Source organism: Mauremys mutica, chromosome 2, assembly GCF_020497125.1.
Source record: "Mauremys mutica isolate MM-2020 ecotype Southern chromosome 2, ASM2049712v1, whole genome shotgun sequence".
NCBI classification, from domain to species: Eukaryota; Metazoa; Chordata; order Testudines; family Geoemydidae; genus Mauremys; species Mauremys mutica.
In genome coordinates, this window is record NC_059073.1 from 1,821,317 (window position 1) to 1,834,616 (window position 13,300).

The window sequence follows — 13,300 nt, forward strand, 5'->3', positions numbered from 1 at the left end:
TGTTAGTCAGTTATCTTCCCCCTCACCATCACCAATGGTTGTCATCCTGACATCTTCTCAGACTGGGATACAGCTTTTATAACATGTTATGCTAATGCCACTGTGCCTAATATATATTCAATAGGTGTTTCAGCCCCTTCTTCTTATCTGTAGTTCTGTGCCTTTCTCCCATAAGTTATTAGTCTTTTTACCTCAAGCTTATTAGCACATATATCAATTAGTTACCAGGGCATCCTTGTGGTCCCTAACTAAAAATATTCCAAGCTATTATAAACTAGCATCTTGTGATTACCTACCAGCAATTTGCAACACTGGTAATTATCATAAAACAATAAACAAAACCTTATGCCATCTTGTGACTTAAGGTCACTGTTAGTTTACCTACTTATGCTAACTTATTGAGCAACTATTTTTATTCATGCTATAAGGCACTATACTTATGCTAACTGTTAAAGCTATTCTTACAGGTCTAGCCCTAGCTATCAGTTCCTTACCCCTTTATCATTTACTTACTATATAACTATACTCAGTGTCTGGCTATATACTCAGTGCCTAGGCTACAAGTGGACTGGGAATCAGGAGAACTGGGTTCAATTTCTAGCTCTGCCTGAGACTTCCTGTGTTACCATGGACAAATCATTTAGTGTCTCAATTGCCAATCTGTAAAATGGGTTGAATAATATTTCCTTGGTTCTGTGGATTTAAATCCTAAGAGGAACTATCTCTTACTTACATGTATGCACAGCCCTCAGTACAATAGGACTCTAATGTAGGGCCTCTAAGAGCTCTTGTGAAATAAATACTAGTAATCTAGTTGGAATAGGAATGGGAATAAGGAATTCTGAATTATATTCCTGCTATGATATTGCTTTGCCCTCATTTATTCTCTGTGTCTACAAAATTAGAATAATACCCCTCATCTATAGAGGAGGGGCATTGTAGTGCCAGGCATTTGGGATCCATGGATAGAGGTTGCTACAGAAGTACAAAATACAGCATATACTATAAAAGCACTGTCATTTAGAAATATAAGATTATTAGGGTGAAATGGACTCAAACCACAAAAATTGGATTCTGAATCAGCTTTTTATCACACCAAAGTTCAGTGGTATTATGATACTATTATACCTGACAACAGCTGAGTACTGTGAAGATTAATGCATTTATAAACTTCAGCAAAATATACTGCACCAATAAAAACTTCTGGAGAATCTCTTTCTCTCTCTGAGCATGAAACGCTAAATATTTTTTCTAAAACCAAGGCCATGCCTTGCAAAATAGGGATAGCTGGCATATATATATATATATATGTTCTTATTTAATACAATAATACAAATATTCCTGTATCTCAGAAAGATTGACTGCTACTTATAGCTTCCTTTAAGAAACTGAAATAAATTGTGGTACTGTATCATTGATAATTTGTTTTTGCCAGTACTTAAATGCCTGTGAAAATTCAATGCATCATCATAAAAACTGAAATCAACTTCATTTTGTTGCAGTGTGTAAAGGATCAGCTTGTGTGTGTACCTTTATGGAATATTCCCCATCAATTAAGTATGTACAGGAACACAGCTATTTAACATATCAGGGCATAATCCAGAGTAGTGGGGGGTTGCATCACCCCTGCCATGCAACCTTGGGTGGCTTACAATGCCTTGCTGTAGTAGCTCCCATCTGGGCTGCTCACAAACAACCTTCCAGCATGCAAGCCATACACAGACTGTCTGTGAGTAACTGCAGTCTGCCAGCCACTCCGTTGCTCTCACGATCTTCCTCCAGTACTGTATGTCCTGTACTGTCCAGCCATCTCCTGAACAGTACACATATATTAAGTCAATTATTCCTTTAAGGGACTAATATGCCAGTTTAATATGCCAGACAGTTTAAACATACTGCATTAGATAAAACCATAAAATAAGTTTATTAATTATAAAGAGAGAGATTTTAAGTGTGTACAAGTAATGAGGTATAACAGTTAGAACTGGCTATAAGAAAAATAAAGATGAAAATGCTTACTGGTGCCTAACTTAACAAATTATATTTGATTCAAGCAAGATTTCTTAGCACATGAAGGTCAGCAAAGTTACTGACCAAACTCTTCAGGTTAGGATCCCTCCCCCAGAGTCCAATGGCTGTTTCCTTTTGTTTTCTCAGGTGCAGAGAATAAGGTGGGCAGGAGGAGAGAGAGGGATCCCTTGGGGGTGTTTGTCCCTCCTTTTTATACCTTCAGTCCCCCCCTTGAAAAACATTTCCAAGTGAGAACCAGGAGCCAAAGTGCCTATGGGGAAGTATATTCCCTGGCCCTGCTGGGTTTCTTTCTCACTTGTTTGATTCCTTTGTTTTCCCTTCCTACTTCATCACTCTATTTATTGCTTAAATGCAAATTAAGGCAAGCACTCATCTCTTTGTCTAGGATAGACCTGTTTGCTGACTTCTGCTCCCCCCATACAAGGAAATCTTATAACTTCACATACAATGTTGCCACACACATTTTATCACGACACTGCTGACTGACAAATTATGAGTTTTCAAATGACACCTTACAGTACACACCTTGTACAAAGATTACTACAATAGCGTGCAGGGTGTGAACACATGGGTGTATTCCATCACACCATCGTTCTATAGCAATTTACTGTAGTATCTTTATTAGAACAAATTGCTATAATTAAATAGCACCCAAAAGAAAGTGTAGTCGTTTACCTGGGTATTTCTGTGGTAGAAGCTGCATTGTGTAACTGGCCCATGTCTGATCCAGCCAAGCATCTACATTTCCTATTCCCAACAGTGTAAACATGCACACGGATCAGTCAGCCGCTGTTAGGGTGACCAGATGCCCCTATATTAGGGGCTGTGTCTTATACATGCAACTCCTCCTCCCCCACTCCAAAAGTCCCCATGTTTCACACTTGCTCTCTGTCACCCTGGACACTTACACTGACCGCATACAACGTGTTTTTTTCAAGGCAGATGACTTGCTCGGGAGCATCACTGAGGGCTTTGGTCACGTCCCCTGGCCTGGTGCTTGGGACTGTCACAGCAATTGAATTGCAGGTATAAGGGGAGAGAGAGACACCGGAGTCAATGGCAGTTGCCTGTCGGCACGTGTCGTGCCCGCTTTCTCCATGTGGGAAACCTCCCCCCCCCCTCCCCCACGCCTGGGGCGCGCGCGGCCCGATGGGTCTCCTCCTCTCTCTCTTTCCCAGGGCTAGAGATTTGGTGACGTCATGGAACTGCGGGCGGGCAGGTGATGGCGCGCGCCGCCCGCGTGCTGTCCCTCGCTCCCGCGCTCTGTGCTCAGCCGCACAGACGCTGCAGCAGGCGCCGCTCGCTGCGCCCCGGCACCCTCGGGCGGCCCCAGGGGGAAGCGGAGTTTTGCGCAGGGCGGCCGCGAGGCGATGAGGACGATGAGCTCCCCGTGGGCTCGGTTCTACTCCAACAGCTGCTGCCTGTGCTGCCATGTGCGCACCGGGACCATCATCCTCGGCGTCTGGTACCTGGTGAGCGGCCATAGCCCAGCACGTTAGCCGGGGCTGCAGCCCTGCGGTGGGGCGGGAGCTGCCCCCCGCGAGGGTCGGGCTGGCCTGGCTTGGGAATGGGCCCCGGCGCTTGCTCTCTTGGGCAGGGGGGTGCAGGAGACGCTCCTAGGAGAAACGGGGCGCGGGGTGTGAGGCGGAGGCACAGGAGAACCCCGGGGAAAATGCGCTTCCTTCCCTTGGGTTTGTTCCAAGAGTCGGTGTTAGAAGTCGAACAACCAAAGCTGGACGAGGGCCCTTGTCCTCTATGGTGCATGTGAAAGGGGTCATCGCTTTGGTCTGGGAGGGGGGGGATGGTTGAAAGTTAGACCCTGACAGTTCTGGGCCCCACCACCTCAAATTCCAGAACTTGGCAGGATCCAGGTCCCAATGTTTGTGTTGCTGTTGGGCACAGGCACATCAGATTTTTGAGGTGCAGTAGGGGCCACTAAATAGGTTCTCTATTTAGCCAGGGAATTTTCAGAGTCAGGGACAAAAATTAGCTGATCCAGGGGCCAGATAGAGGTTTTTGCAGTGCTGTTGTGGCAGGATGCATCAGGGCATGGGGGATTTGGTGCAAAAGCAGCAGCTCGATTTGACACTAGCTCTGTTTAGAAAGTAGAATTTGCGAGGGCTGGGACCAAATATTGTCAGGGCCCAGATTTTCTCTTTTTTTGTCCTGCTGGGGTCTTCACCAATGTCCAGTGAGAGTATCTATGGAAAGGCTAGGCAATGTGGTCATTCTGGTTGCTTGGAAAAGGAGATTCACTAAGTCCCTCCGTGTCTCATACTTATTGGCTTTCCTTTAGTCAGGGACTTCATGGAGGCTGGCAAGTCAAAGCCCCTTTTTGCGCTTTGAACAGGCAATGCGCATTTGGCCTGATTCTCTTTTCAGTTACACTGGTGTAAAGCAGGAGTAGCTCCATTGAAGCCAATGTGGTTCTGCTGGTGCAGGTGAGAGGAAGTGGGCTCAAAGATTTCAGTGCATGCTAATAAAACAACCCATGGCACTGTCTAGTGGAAATACCAGTAAAATAAATAAATTTTGTCTTCATGTAAAAATAGCTCCTGAAATTGTGCCTACTACCAACAACCTTTTGCTTTGGACAGCATAACACACAAGTTTCCAGAAAAAACACTGTCCAAAGGGAAAACCTAAGTGCTGTTCGCCTCTGAGCCAGTCAATATTTGTATAAAATAATTTCTGTTATATTGAAATGGAAGGTGATTCCACTGACTATCAAAAGAAACTGTTATAATTTCTTAAACCGCTAACCATTAATGGCTTGACAGAGGGCTAGATGGGAATAACCGATAATTGAAAATTTACACATTCTTCATTGTGTGGGTTTCATCTCTCCCCAATCCTTTCATTTGTTGTTTGTTTCTTAGATTTTAAACTCTAGTTTGGGCAAGTGATTGTGTCCCTTTCTGGGTTACGTCTTGCTACTAATTTTTAAGCAGCGACTTCAATGAGGAGTTCTGCTTCAAAATGTCCAGAAAGGACCTGTTCATTGTGAGCACTGCTGTAACACAAATAATAAGAATCCCCAATCTCCTGCCTGAGTCCATGTTTATTTCCAGTGCTTTCATACTTTGCCTTTTATAATTATTGTTCTGCATCTTCGATTGTTGCTGGTAGCTGGTGTGGAATACTGATTTCAGCTGCTAATGCTGCTTTTCAGGAGAGTGGCTATTTCTGGGGAGAGAGCCTCTAAAGGGTTGTATTATTAGCAACATAATCCTTATAAAATACAGTAATTCCCTCCAGGCTGCCACAATCTGTAAATCTGCAAGCAGTTTCCTTCCTAGACTGACCATAATGAACTCAGAGAATACCATTTAGATGCTACCTAAGTTAGAAAATAAACAATGTTGATATGAAAAAGTGCACTTTTAAATGTTGCATATTAAATTGTCATTTACATGATTCCCTGTTTTAATTTGAGGCTGGGTTCAACAGTCACATAGCACTAAACTAATGACACTAGAGTAACATTAAACAAAAAGCAACAAAGAATCCTGTGGCACCTTATAGACTAACAGACGTTTTGCAGCATGAGCTTTCGTGGGTGAATACCCACTTCTGAAGAAGTGGGTATTCACCCACGAAAGCTCATGCTGCAAAACGTCTGTTAGTCTATAAGGTGCCACAGGATTCTTTGTTGCTTTTACAGATCCAGACTAACACGGCTACCCCTCTGATATTAAACAAAAAGTAGCCCTGCTGTGCAATGAAATTATGGGTTAAAAAACCCAACATTTGCACATTTTAAAATAAATTTCCAAAACCAATGTTGAATGTAGGGGTAGCAAATGGTAAATTATAACATTAGCCAAATCAAGGTTTATTTTATTGATGGTATATATTAAACATATACTGGTATTAGGCTGGAAATCTTTCTGACATCCATGGCTAGTGTTCACATGAGGGATTTGTAGTCATTAGTAGTATTGCAGTTCTTTATTTGCCAGATAATTGAGTATTTGGACTTTTTGTATGTTTGATGAATAAATTTAAAAGAATACATGAGTGTTGTTTACCAGAAAAGGTTCTTCATCCCTACTGCTTTTATAGGAAATTAGTGAGGCAAACTGCACTAGGGGCATGAATCCACTTTCTGACTATCCTGTCTCCACTCCTTGGGTATCAATGCAGGGAAATCAGCTATGCAGAGGTCAGTGCTGACATTGCAGGATTTGCAAACATGTCATTATAATAAAGAAATTTGGTTCATTGCTTCAGACTATGCAGATGTATTTCATGCCATATTCAGTCTTCTCCAGCTCTTGATACAAGAGACCAGAGTCTGAATCTGACTTCAAGACTATCCATTTTTTTTTCAGATATGATGGTATTGCATATTAGACCCCGACTTACTAACCCCATAAATTTCCTTTGGAAACAAGTGGAAATTGCAAGGCAGTAGTTGATGTAGGGCATCTTGTTAAATAAATTCATCAGAGTAATTAAAAGGCTAAGTTGACATTGATCTGTTAGAATTCATATAAAACAGTCTGTGTCCTATAAAACAGATGTTACGCTGCTGAGTAAATTATGCATTGATTTAGCTATGTATTGCTTTTACTTTAATATAATATAGTTAAATGAAATCATTTGCAGGCATGTCGCATGGTATCTGGGATATTTATAGTGCTGAAGGAGAGTTCCTTTTTCATTGTGGTCATGTGTTTTAATTTCATTTCCTAAAAGCTTTTGAGCAGCTCTTCCAGGAGGCATGGCTTTATTAACTCAGTCTGTCTTCAGTGTGCAGGGTTGGATGAAGCCTCTCTATCCTGGCTTAAGAAAAGCTAGGTGAAAGGCATTTTGGCTTTCAAATAATTTTTTTAAAAGAACATTTTAGATAAGAAATGGGAACGTAAATGCAACAGTTAAACTTACATATGAATAAATATATACTTGTCATTTTAATTGAGACAATGCGTAAGAGATACTGTCTCCCTCCATGCTATTGCCCTGGTTCAGCAAAGCATCTAAGCATATGCTTAAATCCATCCCCATTCAGAAAAGTATTTAAATACATGTCTAATTTTAAGCATGTGCTCAAGACCTTTTGACTTCAATTATCAGAGGGGTAGCCATGTTAGTCTGGTTCTGTAGAAGCAGCAAAGAATCCTGTGGCACCTTATAGACTAACAGACGTTTTGCAACAGGATTCTTGACTTCAATTAGTTATAAGACCATGCTTAAAGTTAGACAGGTACTCAAGTGCTTTGCTGAATTGCAGCCCGTATTATCTAATCCTCCCAGTAAGTAAAACTTGTTTGGCAACTCTTTTCAGCAACAACTTTAGTTTTTATCTTATTTTCTTGAAATCTAGTTAAGGAAGTTGTTGTTCCAAAGTTGTGGTTACATAGATATTGCTAGTGCCTTATGACATTCTTTTAAATTTTTCATTTTATTTTTGGGGCGTTTATTATTTTATCCATTAAAATGTTTAATTTAAATGTAATAAAAAATAAATAAAATGCACAGATGACTGTATATAAATGAAAACTGTGTATAAACCCAGTTAATCTATGCTACATCATTTTATTAAGTATAATGTATTATTCCACGCATCGAGTTGTTTAACAGCCCCCACCACTATTACCCATCCCAGACAGCTACTTAGGTTCCCCCCCTTGAAATTTACCCAGTTCCGTAGCCCCCAGATAATCCCTACCTCTCCATCCCACTCAGTGACACAAACCTCATGGGACACCACGGATCTTCCCAACCCCTACTGCTTTGTTTGCAGTCCCCACCGCACTCCAGTCCCTTCTTTGTTTCCCCAGGAACCCCTTACTGGGCTCTCGCACCCCCCCTTAAGTTGCCCCCTCCCTCACAGACCCACCCAGCCACCCTTCCCCCCCATTAGACCCAGGGACCCCTTCCCTATCCCCTTTCCTTGGTTGGGTGGGAGACCTGGGGTGGGGGAGGGTTTGCAGAGTGAGACCATTCCACAGTGGCAGCTTCTGTCCCACAGGGCTGGGCCCAGCTCCCTGCTCTGGGCATAGCTACCTGCCACACGAGGTTGTAGTCCCGTTAAAATGTGGCCTGGCCACCCCCTTCATCATGACTGGGGAGGGGAGAGGAGGGGAGGGCAGGCCAAATGTGAGTGGTTCTGCAAATCTGTGAGCCTGGAGTGGGGAGGACAGGAGCTGCTGCTGCAGGGAGAGTTTTTCATTTTATGTAGTTTATGTTCTTTTTTCATATTATTTTGTGTTGTTTTGCATTTGTGAAATATAGAGGATATTACTGTCACATGAGGGAAGGGGCAGTGTCTGTGCACACTCCCAACACGCACACAATGCTGTACAGAATACTTAACATAGTTTAATGTAATAGGATTAGCAGTAAAACAAATATGTAACGTTGCCTTATCACATTAGAATATGATGGATCAGAGAACTATTATTTATCATTTGTGTTACTGTCATGGACCAGAGTTCCATTGTGCTAAGTGCTGTACAAAGACAGACCTTCTGTGTTTCTACAGCCACTGTATGTCAGTTTCCTTTTGGTAAAACAATATGTTCTATAGGTAGAAACAAATTACTTTAATGTAAAAGGTAACTTGGGGGAGTGGAGTGGGTAAATATAGTGTGATGAATATCAGAAAAACTTCCTGACAGCAGTCTATTAGGCTGATGCTGAATAGATTCTATTTAATTATTTAATTAATAATTCCAAATAAATTTTATTTCCAGGACTGAATCATGTGCTGGGAGGGGAAAGGCTCGTGGGAGGAGTTGGGATGTTCAGTGCAAACATTAACTTCTGTAACAAAATGGGGATGGATGATTGGCTGTCTGAGCAGAGGGGAAGGGAGTAATGGCTATTCATAGTGTAAGCAACCAGTTCAATTCAGAGGTTTGTTTTAGTTTTTTGCACTACATGAGGGCTTTACATTTCACCTGTAATATCAGACGTGAAATATGAGGTCAAATATAAACAATCAACATTTATTGTGTGTCCAAACTGGCTGCAAGTATTATAAATTAAAAATGAAATGGGGACTTATGAGAAAATGACTTCTGGGTAATTATTCCTAATTAAATTGTTATGACAGTAAGCTATCCAAAACTGCATTGGGACTGAAACCAATAAATTTCTGTTTTGAAATTATCACAGCATTTTTAAAACGTAAGAACTGATGCTTGTACGAGTCCTAGTTGTCCAGTTAATGTTGACTAATAAGTAATAATATCCTCTTTGCAAAGCTAAGTAACAGCAATTATTAATGCAAGCTATCAGTAGTCTGACTGTTCCTTGTTTGTTTTTTAAATAAATAAAACAGAGTCAGATGTACTGCCATTCTCTTTGAAGGATTTTCCATTACCTAAATGCATAGTGAGGGATGTTTATGTAAGCACGAAGGACTTGATCCTGCACTATTCAAGACGGTGAGAATTTTTCCATTGCGTCGAATTGGAACAGGATCAAGCCACAAGACAAAAATATTAAGCATGTGTTTAATTTTAAATTCAGTGGAGTTAAACATATGCTTATGTGTTTTTTTAATCAAGACCTAAAAGTCTATACTGAAACATAGATTCTAAAGGATGAGAGGCACGCGTTTCCCTTCCCTTCCTCTCCTCCCACCTTTTTGCCATCCTGTATATGCCATGCCCCTCCATATACCTATAACACTAATGCATTCTCATTCCTGGTCCCCTATTGACCCACCCCAAAGCTTTCTTTAATGTGATTGCTTCACTGTGTTGAAGGGAGCTGTCCAACAATTCAGCATCAGCCTTTTCTTTTTCCTGCAGGTGTGGCGCTTGCCAGAGGTCCGTTCCATTTTTGAACAGGGGTTTTAAGAGGAAAATGTCAAAGGAGAATATAATTTTTTTTAAATCTATAGTATTTTGTGAAAAGCTAGCTATTAAGTTGCACAAGTACCACAGTGAGGGACATGGCATTAAGAACATAGAACAAATCTCTGAGTTTGTAGCTTTGCATACTTGTAAGTGAATCTGTTATTTGGGAGAGACACTTAATATGAATTTTCAATCTTAACGTTTTGACTCTTGATTTTATTGCAGTTTATCACCAGGTGGAAACTTGAGGCAGTTCAGTCTAGTTCAGTAACAATTTTTTCACAGCAAAGCACAGTGCTAATTTTCTGAATTTTAATGGCACTAATATTTTTGTAGTTGGAAGGCAAAACAAGGTACTTCTCAGGCCACATTATGCCATTGATTTTTAAGCGGAGCACTCCCCATTGAAGTCAATGGGATAGAAATCAAAGCCAAAATAGATGCGAAATATTTTCTTTGGGAGTGTATCATGTCACTTTCATTCTCTCTCCGTTTTTCAAGTCCAGTAGAAAAATAGCATGAGTGATCCTGCACTTAAATACCTATTTAAAGAGTACTATTGCCCTCATATCTTAAGAATCTGATTGTATTTAAGTCATAACAATATTATAGCAAGGAGTTCAGATAGATATGATCAATATTGAAGCTATATCCTGTGCTGGAGAACCTTCCAAGCAGCTATGGCCCGATCCTGCTGGTCTTAAGTGGCAAATTTTTACTTATGAGTAGTCCTGTTAACTTTAATGGAACTACTCACACTGGTGAAGGTTTGCAGGATGAAAGAGACTTTTGTGAAAAACAGATAGGGGATTCCAAAATGAAAATGTCAATGGAATTAATTTTTCTTAAGTAAAAATAAATAAATGTAAAACTTGTAAAATGGGGGGCTGTGCTGCATATAAGCAACGAACACAGTAAAGTGCTGTATTAAAAAATGGGGAATAACAGCACCCAGTGCTAATTCATGAGAGTTGCAAGTTCATAGTGAATGCAGCATTGGGGTGGGGGTGGGGTAATGCGTTTGTTTCAAACCACAAGATTTCCATATTTTATATCAAGAAAATGGATTCTAGGACGGCCCTCCAGCTTCTCTCAGTTTTTATAAGCTTCTTTTGATAACTATTGTGTGATGATGAAGGGCTGGATTTCCCCCTTCTGTAATCAGATCCATAGGAAGGAGCCAAGGGGAAGAAGTCTCAGTAAACGTTGCCCATTGAGTTTTCCCTTATACTGTGGTGTTGGGGTTTCTTTGCCCCTGCTGAATGAGCAGTCTGTCTGGTCCTCTGGGATTTGCAGGATACAAAGGCAATCCCTGTGGATGCCCTGCCAGCTATGGAGACCCAGTATCTCTTCCTACTCCTTGGCAGTGTGGTGCCAAGAGAACCTCACTGTTAGGTGTCCCCCCCCCCCCCGGTTACAGCTGCCTCCAACAACTCCCCTAAAGAGGTCTCTTTACCCCAGAGGGAGCCTGTGGATAAGCTAAGAGAGCCTGGGACTGTATTACTTTTTCCTGAGGAAAGTTCACAGGACTGCAACCAATTTGGGCCCACCCAGTGGCTGCCTCTCCCTAGTGTATGGTAGCCCAAAACCCAAGGTGAGCCCTCTGCAGGATCTTGGGAAAAGTGAAATGGAGCCATAGAGTGGCTAATTCCCCATTCAGTGCGTGATGTGGTCCACAGGCAGATCCGTGAGCCATGATTTGGCCTGAAGGTAGGAGGAAATACAAATAATTGTAATGATGATGGTCACAATGACTAAATATTTGTCTTTAAAATTCTGTGTACATTTAAGCAACTTTATAATAATCTCTCTTGCTAGGAACATGGTTTACAAAATGAATACTTAGATTCTGCGGAAAACTGGAAAATCCAAAAGGACCCTAAGTCCATGGGGTTTGCTTGTTTTCTATGAATGCTGAGTTCTGTTTTCCCGATGTATGTTTTTTTGAGAAAGGGAATTAAATGAATATACCTAGGCCTGCTTGTTAGCACTGTAGAGAAATAGTTTAAAATTATTATCATTACTTGCTTCATGAATTGCCTTCCAGTGGAAAGACTTAACCACAGGGAAACTAGGGCTGAGACTTGTCACTTATGGTCAGATTCTTCTTTCCTTAACTCAAGCTGGATAGTACCTAATCAAGGGAACTACCCACAAAAAGAGTATTCTCTACAAGAATTGAGGCTATACAGTAAATGACATAGTAACCAGTACCTCCCTGGCAAGCAGAGTCAGAGGTAACAGGAGCAGGCCCTGATGGTCTGAGAGTGATCATGGGGAAGAAGGTTGAACTCATACAAGGACAATTTAAAAATGTCCACAGGCATTCTTTCGTACAGTTTCCCCAAACATCTGTTTTCCATTTTTAGTGCAAATAATCAGGCTAGCACAGGTGCTATGCTAAATTTGAACAAAGGAGCTGTCATAGTGGAAATGGACTTTGTTAGTCCTAGCCAGCTCTCACTATTTTAAAAAAATATATTTTTAAAAAATGTAGGTGACAACTCTACAACCTCTTAAGGAAACGGGGGACTGAAAGTTAGCCTGTAACACACCACAAGGATTTCAGTGTTTGTTTTTTCAGCTCTAACCCTCTCATCCACTCATATGCAAACATATCCAAAATGTTAACCCAGGATTTTTTTAACTGTATATGAGTAATCAAAAAGGATGACTGATGCAACAAAGCTCCAGATTACCTTTTTTATAAGCATGCTGAGATAAAGTTGTCTGTCACTTTTATATAATTGTTTGTTGATTTCTAAACTTCTACCAATAAATAATCTTAAAATTTTCTATTTTCAAAAAGAGGCCCTTTAAATCTGTAGTAAAGCCATTGGGATTATTTTGAATAGTTTGATCCTTTTGGTGAGAAAACAAATGGTAGATTATTAGTGTGACAAAGTTTACACACACTTGTGAGGGAGGCAAAGATGGGTTTAGAATATAACAAACATGGATATTTACGTTTTTTTTACATAAAAATGTAAGATCTTATACAATAATCTTGACTGCATTTATAGCAAGGAGTCAGTGTATTATCTTAATAAAGTCAACTATGTTCAGAGGTTTTGATTAAAGGTTGCTGTTAATCTGCATTTGATGGTGAACCAGAGATTAACACATTAATCTTTGTAAATTTACTGTTGGTGATACTGACATCGGGCAAAAAACAGTTACTGTCTCATCCTGGACATATGGAGTTTATGTCAAATACCAAAAGAGTGTAATTTACAGTATTTTTTTCCGTTCTTCCTTTTATTGCCTGAGACATATTTTGACTGCAAAGATCCTGGAAGTTTAAATTAGACTCTTTAATTATTTCACCAGGTCACGCATGTGTTCTCAGTTTGGCCTGGCAAGGCTTGTAAATGGCCTGGCTACTGGCAAAGCAAGAACTCTTTCCGGTAAGTGTGTGAGTGCTGGCAAGTATCCGGCTGGATTCACTGCTGCAC

General features: G+C 40.8%; 1 protein-coding gene across 2 annotated transcripts in view; it reads left to right on the forward strand.

The window, feature by feature from the left end:
• The first annotated feature begins 3,257 nt into the window (after positions 1-3,257).
• The window catches only part of LOC123364325 (lysosomal-associated transmembrane protein 4B), a 122,698-nt gene continuing 112,655 nt past the window's right edge, over positions 3,258-13,300 (forward strand). For both annotated transcript variants that reach the window (XM_045006354.1, XM_045006355.1), the window contains exon 1: positions 3,258-3,503. In XM_045006354.1, the coding sequence (XP_044862289.1) occupies positions 3,402-3,503 (102 nt within the window). In that variant the 5' untranslated portion in view covers positions 3,258-3,401. The remainder of the gene's footprint in view (positions 3,504-13,300) is intronic.